At 35.2% G+C, this 11020-nt stretch overlaps 1 protein-coding gene across 1 annotated transcript; it reads left to right on the forward strand.

Moving 5' to 3' along the window:
- The first annotated feature begins 140 nt into the window (after positions 1-140).
- Positions 141-8792, forward strand: LOC145776209 (melatonin receptor type 1A-A-like). The gene is made up of 7 exons (XM_082587611.1): positions 141-401; positions 1416-1564; positions 3108-3242; positions 3535-3663; positions 5680-5890; positions 8034-8164; positions 8726-8792. The coding sequence occupies exons 1-7, from the start codon at positions 141-143 to the stop codon at positions 8790-8792; spliced, it is 1083 nt and encodes a 360-aa protein (XP_082443737.1).
- Positions 8793-11020: the final 2228 nt, after the last annotated feature.

The raw sequence follows: 11020 nt of genomic DNA on the forward strand, positions 1-11020 counted from the left end.
CGAAAGTTTAAATTATTTGTTTCATTTCTCAGTGTATTAAAACAAAAAAACTGCCCAATTTTCACTGCTTGTGATATAGGTATTAGGTAACTATTAATTTTATATGTGACCGTTTAATTTAGGTTAAGTGTAAGCTGACGATGCAGCCTGGCGTGACTACGGAAGACTACGAAAACAGCTCATTCAGCAATGATTTGTCGCATTGTGAAACTGACCCACCTAAAAATCCATACTGTTCCGTGTTTGGAGTGGGAGAAATTATCGAAGTCTTTTTCATTGCTGTGTTTATCCTCCTGGGCACTCTTGGAAATCTTTTGGTTATATTTTCCATTATTTTAGACAAAAGAGTAAATAGAAATGGAAATCTGTTTTACATCAACTTAGCAGTGACTGATATAATAGTAAGTATATGCCTGCAACTATTTTGTTTTGTAGATATATCCTTTACCGAAGCACTGTAGGCAACAAGTAGGCTAGGCTAGCACTTTTTGAAAAAATAAATCTTTTATAAGGCATTAATTTGTGCATTTGCTTGTATACAAAACTGCACAACTTTGTTGATCAAATTATTAGTTTTTGAAGATATCAAGAGCGTATCACAGAAGTCGAAATCAACCGTAGGCTACAGTAGATTATGAGTTGTTTTTTTGCAATGTTTCACCTTATTTATGTTTGGTTGTTGAAGATTCAAATAACAAGCGTAAAGTAAATGGGACGTTAATCTTCGTCCCCACTTTCAAAGCACATCGGCGCATGCACGTTTGGCCAAGACAAAGTCAAGTTATACACTTTGGGTTGACATTAAAACGACGTTCTTTCGAATGTTTGTCGGATTTTGGTTTCATTCGAGTCAAGTCCACCACACAGGGTAGCCTAGATGGTTTTAGGGGCTTGTCAAGAAAATAAAGTAACTTCTGACAGGTGTCAAACCCACAACAATACTTGATATTTTAGGGGCTTGTAATCTTTCCAAGGGGATTTGAAACTTAAAGAAACTACCGTGCATTCTTTGGATACAGTGTGTTTTTCTTAGAAACGTGTTGATATGTGGGCCTGAAGATATCATTGGTTGGTACCGGGCCCAAATTGTCCTTTCAACGGCCTTGTACATAGGCTACTGTATTTATTTACGTCAGTTTATTTTAAGGAAATATTTGGAGTTTCAATTAACAAGATGTTTCCACACTTTGAATCATTAACCTTTTTGATGTGAAATAGTTGAAATGTATTATTTTACAACAACACAAAGTTACAATTTTATCAAAACAAAACAACAATTTTAACTAGACCTCATATGACTAGACCAATTTAAAAGTCTCGAAAAATAGGTTTATCGCACGAGTGAAGGTTTTTATCAGTTACTGAGAGCCTAACCTTGACTCCACAAATTTTGAAACTTTGTATTATTTGTTTAGGTGAGTGGATTCTTCTTGCCCACTGTCCTATTAAACGCTATATACAAGGAGAATGTCTTATCTATGCCCGTTTGCCAATTTGCAGGCTACATAGTAACTGTAACATGCGCATGTTCAGTGTGTAACATGGCCTTTATTGCAGTTTCCAGGTAATTTAGCCTTGTTGGTAATGTTATTACTAGTTGAACCATAGGCATACGAAGCCGAGCAACGTGATCAAGTTTAACATAATTATTCAAGTTTATTACATTTACCGAAACACAAAACTACGCAACAAATTAAATATCGAACATTTTCGGCATCACCAAATGCAACCATTGTATTTTATTCAGATGTAGTTAAATTGTAGGTATGTTATTCCTGAAGAGGACATCTTGTGATGTCGAAAACGTTCGATATTTAATCTGTTGTGTAGTTTTGTGTTTTTGTATCATAAATGTAATAAACTTGAATACATTAAACTTGATCAAGTTGCTCGGCTTCGTACCCCTATGGTCCAACATGATAAACTCTCTACCGAAGCTCTTATATTACCGGTTGTTGACCACTTTAGATTCCACAATAACATTTCCTTGGCATACTTCCGTGCAGCGCACGTAAGTTTGAACAAAGTTTTGGGATGGTCTATGTGTATTTTGCTTTAAATTTTCTTTAGAAAAACTTGGCCTAATTTACTGACTATAATTTGTTTTCCATAGCAAAAGTGTAGAGTAGGCCTTCTGAGTTCCCCTTTTCTTAGGTGCCCCGAGTCATCCATTTTTAACAAGGCCGGCAAAATGCTAAAGACAGAGCTACGGGTACATGGTGTACATGTTTTAACCAGTAGTGTATGGCTTCATGCTAATAAATGTGTTGTAGGATATTTGTCAGTCAACTTAGAATCAGTTTTAAAAATTTTTTCTTACCTCTAAATTGCTAAGAAAACGCTTTTATCTTACACGAGGCCCTAAAAATTTTCTCAAGAGCTATGGTTTTAATTATACCTTTTATGGAGGTGTAATTATAACTTAGCTGAGAAAAAAAAGTCTTTATTAATATATTGTCACAATCAATGTGTAAGGCCTCGCGTCGGGCTGCTTTGCGTCTTGACAGAATGTGCTGTTTTCATTATGGAATTTTGAGCGATGTGTTATTATCGGGTATTGACCTAAAGTAACCTCTGATGACGAAATCTGTATTATGTAACAGTCCTCTACTCCTACGTGACATTCTTTAGACTTCTTTAAACTTGCTTGTTTATGCCGCTCAATGCTACGTGACCGACGATGAGTTCGTGTGATGCAACACTACGTAACCTTCTCGACGTTACTAGACCGAACAAACCTTTTATAAATAGTGGTGTAATTTGCGTAATGGATTATTATGATGATTATTATTGAGTTGGTTATGAGAGTTGTGTTATGAGTTGTGGATTGGTAGTTGATGCAGAAATTATTGTTGATTGAGAGTTGAAGTAATCGAATACAAGTAGATGAGAATTGATGCTGATATAATTTCTGATCAAAATTAGAGTTAATTGAGAAGCCGTTCGTTAAAGTCCTTCAAGAAGTTAGATTATCATTCCACTAGTAGAATTATTCGACATTTAATTGACTGCTTTTCGGTTATAACCCATTAAACTACGTCATTGAATCTTTCCAAGTCTTTTTCCTGGTAAGAGATAGAAAGAAATCGTGACATATATCTTTTCAGATATTGGTATGTCGCTCGAAGTGAAACATACAAGACGGTGTTTTGTAGAAGAAATGTCGCTTTCATGGTGATTTTTACTTGGCTTTGGTCAAACTTTATTGTTTCACCAACGTTATTCGGGTGGAGCAACCTCATGTAAGCATTTTATGCCTAACAATTTCAGGCTACACTATATAGGCCTATTTCTGGTGTGCTAATAGCCTATATGTTGTGCTTTTGCTTGCTGTATATCAAAAATTCTTACAATTTGATTGTGTATTCAAAACATGAAGTAGCACAACAAAAAGAGCATGTTTTTCTTGCAAAAATGTGAGAAATTGCGAGCACCAGTCAAATCTAGAACTTTTTCTAGAAGTGGGACAAGTCCTAATGCGTTGGGGGGGACAATTCAATTTTATTTCTGCTTTTAAACATTTTATATTTACAGATACGACGAGAAGATTGCGGAATGTGGTTGGGACGATCAAGCGTCATACTTTTACAACGCGGGATTGATAACATGCGCTATTTTTATACCAATCTCGGTGATTTCGCTCTGCTATTGGAGACTATACGTGTAAGAGTTTTGGTATTTTATTCAGTAGGCTATAACCCAATGTACTGTAGTTTTTAAAATTATAAAGCTTTGGTAGAGAGTTTGCTTTGTTGAACCATAGAGAAATAAAACAAAGTAACTTCAGCGGGTTTAACATGATGTATTACATACACAAATATAACATAATTAAAATAGACTCAAACGTTTTCGACACGTACATGTGTCCTCATCAGGAATTACATATCTGCAATATAAATAAAATGAAAATTGTAAGGTAAATTTGACTTTGCATTATAACTGTAACTGTATACTAACGACACTCCAGACTGAAAAACACACAAACTGAACGAGTGACACAGGAATGATTACAAGTAAATTATACGGTGGAAACAGATCACGCATGAGGTGTAAACTACAGGCATTTGACAAACCATTAGAACACACGCAATAGGAACGATGAGCCACAGGCGAATAACTGCCGGTTGAGAGACGGATTATTACGTTTGATTCTTAAGGCTTCCATGACCTTAGTCTGAAATTCAGATCTGCCTCGAGAGATGATTTTAAATTGGTCGATCGAGACATTGTCAATGCACGTTTCACAAGAGGCGATGTGCTCTTTAATTGCACTTTTGGTTGTTAAGTTGGCTTTAAGTGCTCCCCGGCCCTTGTCAACAAATGTCAGGTTGACATACCAATGTATGTTTGGTTTGCGTCACGCAAACAACTAAATTTATACACAACATTCGAAGAAAGAGCAAAGGGGGTAGGCGACTTCAGTTGAAAATATTGGTGCACTTTAAACGTTTTATATACAGGATGAATGTCACATGAAAATTTCTTATTTATAAGTTTAGCTAGGTTTTTGGCAAATCTTGTTGAATCGTTTCCTAAAAAGGGTATACTAATAAAATAACTAAAATCTACTTCTTCAGGCGTGTCTTTTGGTTCATCAGCCATGAAGGTGTTTAAAACTTTATTGAAAAAGTGAGAAGGATATCCATTTAAATAAACCATGTTTTTCAATTTCTTGATTTCTGTCTGAAACAACTGATTATCAGAACACACCAAACGAGCACGAGACAACAGACACAAAATTAAACCAGATTTCCATTTGCTAGGGCATAGAGCGTTATAATTTAAAAGCAAGCCAGTGTTGGTAGGTTTTCGCCAAATCCAGGTGTCAAAAAAATTGGGTTTAATTTCGATTTCAACATCAAGAAAAGCGATAGTATCATTAGATTTTTCAAGTGTAAATTCGATATATTTATGCTGAGAGTTTAAGAGGTGTAAAAATTTTGAGCACGATTCATCATCATCAAAAATGGCAAAAATATCATCGACATAACGTAAATACAGTTTGGGATAAAAATCACGATAGAATTCAAATATTTTGGTTTCGATGTGTGCCAAAAAGAAGTTTGCCAGTGTTGGGCCCAATGGGGAACCCATGGTGACGCCATCTATCTGTTGAAACAAACTATTGTTGTACAAGAACATGCCTTCTGTGGCTAAATGTAATAATTTTATGAAATATTTTTTCTCAATGGGCAGTCGATTAGGTTGGTTTTCATTAAAAATATGGTCAGCAATTATAGAAATAGTTTCTTTTAGAGGCACGTTGGTAAACAGAGATACAACATCAAAAGTATACTTTGTGTATGTAATACATCATGTTAAACCCGCTGAAGTTACTTTGTTTTATTTCTCTTTAAAATTACAACCCAAACGAATCTTTTTATCTACAATAACACAGCTCGAACTTTCTCCACGATAACTATTATTCTTCGAAACGGGCCATTCCGAATAATTCATTATTGCACAAGTAAATGGCCGAGCTTAGGCTAGGTAAGTTAGGCGCAAAACTACAGTAAACTCATTGAATCTCATTAGTACAACGCTGTGTCTAAATATTCGTTTCTGTTTTATCTTCTCATTGTATTTAATACAAACTTGTAAAGGGTCACAATTTTTGCTGTTGGAAAAATAGTGAATGTATTTTATTCTGCTCAATTTACATTTAAATTACTTATGCAGTTACGTGACAAACATCGGCAAATGGTTCAAGACTAAAGGTACAGCTATTAACAAAGACAGTAGCAGTGCGCAGTACCAAGCACGATTGCGACGTGAGATGACTTTACTAAAGACATTGGGGATCACAGTAACATTGTTCTTGCTGTGTTGGCTTCCCTACGGTGTAGTAGTAATGTTCTTTGCTAAAACGGTGCAGCCGCAAGCAAAAAAGGTAAGTTTAGTCACACTTTGGCGATGCAAAATGACACAATCAAGCATTAAAGGTTCAGCAATTGATTGGATTTCGCTTTTAGCACCATGGCCGTTACTCCACAATTAGTGGTCTCAATAGACTTTTGTGCATGTACTAGAGGGAGGCAAAGTTGTGCTATTGATTGAAATACCAAAATGAAAGCACAGATGATCATAATTGTTAAATCCTCCTATTCATTCCTGCCAATTGCACTACAATAGGTTTCTTGTCACTTTTTGTGACATTTTTTCTTGATGTTTAGTTTAACATCAACGGGGTAAGCTATCAATTTTTGACATATACCCAAAACACATGCCTAGAGCACCATTGACCATCTAGCCTCATACAGGTATACGATTGACTTAAACGTGTGTGTGTTTCATAAAACATACTTTTAATCTTCCGCCAGCACTTTCAAGATGTCAAAACAAAAGTAATGAGTGGGTTGTTTATATTTAATTGAACAGTAAACATCGTCAACAATGAATAATGCAGGACGTAAGCTATCTGACTAGATAAAGTTGTCTCACATCGCCTTAACGTAAAAAAGAAAACGTTGAAGAGATGCAAAAAGCAACTTACATTAGCTGAGATGTAGTACCATTGGAGTGTAATTGAACTCCTTGCTTGAAATCAATTTATCAGAATGTTGGTCATTTGTATGTCAAACTGAAGCAAAAAGGATTTTTAATTAATCTACTTTTCATGTATTCTATGAGCAAATGATAAGTGCTATTAGCAAAAACATAATGCAAAACATCTTTGAATCAAATCATTGATTGAGTCATTAGCGTATTCATCTAAGAGTACGCTATGCGTAATTCGCAGTGAATAGTAATCATCTGTGACGGTAAAGTGGGAGAATAGAGAAGAATAGAGAACCTATTGCATTGACCCCAGTTTCAACGTTTGAACCTGTGCTGTAAAAACCAGAAGCCTGTGATTCGAATTTGATCCTCGATACCATGTGAGCTATCGTGTCGTGGTTATGATCAATTGATCATGTTAACTTACAAATTTTATGTAATAGATTGAGTTTCACCTGGGGCAGCATGTTGGTAATTTATTTCACAAGTGTACACTAGAAGAATTTTTAAAAATTTACAAATATGAAAATGTAGTTCACTGATGAGGTAGTTTGATTTTAAAAACAAAGCTTTTTTAGTAGAAACGAAGTAAAATTTATATCATGTGGGAAAGTGTTCCGTATGAAATGAACTGCTTCATTACAAATTGCAAATCAAGATTAATCTATTTTGCTTTCAAACGATATTTGTTATTGAGCCTTAATATTTTTGTTTCCTCAATCGTAATCTTGAATAATTGATAAGTCTTTTAATGCGGCAAGACCATGTTACAAAAATTGAATTTTACTGAGCTTTCTCAGTTCTGAGGTTTTTGTTTTTGTTAAAACAAAACTAAATGAAATACTTATTGAGAAACCTTTTTCAAAGCAAAACAAAATCAGCAAAATTCTATTTTGATTTGAAATGGGATTTCTTTTTTTGGGAACAGGCAGGCATATTTTTGTAAGATTATTTTCAACAAACTTAATTTGCACCAGTAGAACGCCTCATGTTATTTAATTAAATGCCTGGTGAACAGCCTCATTGATAACAATACCACAACTTTTCAAGCTCTCATTCGTAAAAAATTATATCAGTTTGTAACCCGAGGTAACTTGTCTTCCAATCAATGGATTTATGAACTAATGCGAACAGACTTACTATCAACCTTTGTATTTGGTACATTACGACTCAGCTCTTCGGAGCTGAGTATCTGCTTTGTTTCTACTTTTTATGTTCGATTGTAATATGGACCATCTTGAGTCTGATGCAAATAAATAAATAAATTCAATTTTCAAACCACTTTTGCGTTGTAACATTAAGATTGCATTTTCTACGCAACAAAGCATTAACAATTTAGCATTGCATTTCCTAACCCACTTTTTTTCAGTCACTACTTAATATCCAGTTTGAATGAATCAACCAAATGTTGCAGGCTGCTTGCAGGTTACCTACAGTACACCATGGTTGGAAAATGTAAAGCTTTAACATGTAAAGTAGACAAGGTCTGTTGAGCAGTCTTGCACCTACACAAATCATTGTTTTTGTGATTTAAGGCTGCTGCCCGCTTTGGTCTTTTCAATTCGTCAATCAATTTCATCATTTACGGTGTCATCAATCCAGTGTTTCGGCAAGGCTACAAGAATCTTCTTTCACGAATGACGTGTTCCAAGAATTTTAATGGAAGGTGAGTTGAACTATTCTATAAAACCACCGTCTAATAGCACGAGAAAAAGGTTGTACAAAGTGATTGAACTTTCCTATCTCGTCGTCGTCGTGTGTGAGCCTCTGGAGCCAAGGGTTTATCCTTTTTACCACCCGAGGTTCACGATGTTCCCGGAATACACTGGAAGGCTACTAGAGAGCAGCCAGTCTTTGGTTTCATCATCCATGACACACAGACCTTTCACTCTGTTAGGTGGCTTGAAGATGGTACGGTCATTGATGATGTGGTCTGCGGTCTGTTCCTCGGCACCACATTCACTGGAGGAGGAAGAGGCCATTCCCTATTTGTACATGGTTGAGCGGAAAAGCCCGACGCCCGTACGGAGACGGTTGAGGCGCACTCTTTAGCAAACTTGAGCTTTAAGTCGCAATTGCAGAGACTGATTTTACTTTATTGTAGAAACGAAATTTGCTTTTGATGAGAAAAACAGCTACAATTTTTATGAATAGGTCTAAACTGCTAAAGGTAGTGCTGATGCATTCTTAGCGAATGTGTCTCACGTAAATAATACAAATTTGGCAGGGAGACAACCTTGTTTAACTATAAGCAGATCAAACCAAGCAATGACACAGCATGTAACATTATATGAAGACATAAACTAAAAGTTACAAGCGTTTTAGCCTTTACAACATGTTAACCTTTGTCAAGCACCCTGAACATTTTAAGTTCATAACATATGAAATGAAATAACAAATGCAAAAAAATGAACTAAACCGAATGATCATGTATCGGCTTCTCGGATGTCAATCATGCTTTAATCAATCAACCATCCTTAGAGATTTTTAAAATTGTACCTAAATGTTCTCCCAAAGGCTATGCTCATCAAATCCTGCAATTTTCTGCCCAATAAGCAGTTGTTTGGCGGACGTTCCTCATATTTGCTCAAGATATTTCATTAAATTGTCATGTGATGTGTCTTCAATGTGTTCCAATTTCATGTTTATTTCATTCTTTTGCATTTCTTATTTCATTTCATATATTTCAGTAGTTATCAACCTATTTTTTTACCTCGACCCACAAAGAACAATCAGTGTAGCCTTGCGACCTACCATAAAATATTTAATGAAAGCATACATAATGCAAATTTTAACTAAATTCATCTCATGCCAACATCCAGTCTACGTCTCATTTAGCTGATCTAATGTAAATTTGTGAAATCAATTTCGCGATGTTATTACTGCATTTATTACTGCGATGTTATTACTGCATTATTTTCTCCAATAATTTCTATTTCATATGAAGCATGGCTAGACGATAGAAAACATATCTAATAAAAACCACATTTTCATCATTAAATTTACAGCAATTTTTCATGTATTTATGGATTAATTGGAATTATTTTCAGTGAAATGGTTGGAGTTTCATCTTTTCCTGTCATTGCATGGAACTGTTGTTGAGAGACATTTCATGCTGAGGTCTCTCAATGCCATTGGAAACGATACTTACAAATCTATATTTGACATAAGATTCCAAATAAGCTCTCTCTTCTGCCATCGCGTGGTTGCTGGTTAACATTAATCTGTACAAAGCAACCTAGAAGGTGCGAGATTATCGGATGCTTTTCTACTGTTAAAGCCTTTGTAACGTCTGAAAGCACAATAGCGGAACTTTAGGTCGAGGAACGTCGCTTGCGCAAAAACGGGTAGCTTAATAAAGATACCTTACTAAGAGTAGCCTAATGTTCTACAGTATGTCTTGAAAGCAAAGTGGGAAAGTCTTGCCAAGCGGAGAAGAACGCGATAGAACAAAGCAACATAATTTTTGGTTAATTGATTGCCTGTTTGATAGGTATCTTTGCCACTTAACAAAGCCACAAGTAAATGACAAGAAACGACATCAAAAGGGCCCCAATAAAATGCCGATTTACAAGAGAACTATCTATGTTGCTGCAAAACAGGTTTGTGTTTGCTAAAATTGTGTCGGATCGAGGATGAAACATTTTGCAAGTACTTCAAAACACTTTAAATTACGCGAATTGTAAAGAAAAGATCTCTCAAAATTGCAATTGAAGACCTGAGTTGAATAACTACTTGTCCAAAATACGACTTTTGAGATAGAGTAAATTGAAATTATGTCAACGTCGTTTAATCATATTTCTATGTAAATACCAACGTGTGTTATTGCGGATATAAGGCGATTTGTAAATCAAATTTTGCCCTGGAACAGGGATTAACAATCATGAAACATATTTTTGGTGATAACTCAATTTCCACAAAGTGTGACTTAAGTAATTCAACAACTCAGGTCGTCAATTGTAGCTTCAAGGCCGTCGTAAAATGTCTCATTAAAAATTGTTGAAATGGTTATTTTTTTTACATGTGACTTTATTTAAAATAAATGTTCAAAAATATTGTAAAACTACTAAAGGATATTCGGTTAAATATGCTTTTCAGACTGTATTGCTACTCAATTGCAATTGCTGTACGCTTGATGTAGTGGAAGTGGTGCAATAGCTGCATCTTTGCACGGAAATGGTTTTGCAATTAGGTCTACGGTTTGATTTGACTGCATTGTGTTCTAAAATTATTGAATATTACCGCAACTGAAAATAATTTATTTTAAATAAATTTTTACGTTGTTGTTCCCGTAACTGAAAATGATTAATTTAATTTTTTGAATTTTTGCAGACTTCCCGTCCGTCTCCAGCATTGTCAATGAGACTCACCTCCTTAAAAACATGTAGAATAAATGGCGATGATACCAAAGAAGCCCCGGTTGGAAAAATCGTATAGGGCTGAATCGCTATATAATAAAGCTAAAATGACCAAACTTATTTGTTTTGATAGTAAAAAAAAACTATTTCATTGGACTTCTCTA

Source organism: Aplidium turbinatum, chromosome 8 (genome assembly GCF_918807975.1).
Source record: "Aplidium turbinatum chromosome 8, kaAplTurb1.1, whole genome shotgun sequence".
In the NCBI taxonomy this organism is placed as follows: Eukaryota; Metazoa; Chordata; class Ascidiacea; order Aplousobranchia; family Polyclinidae; genus Aplidium; species Aplidium turbinatum.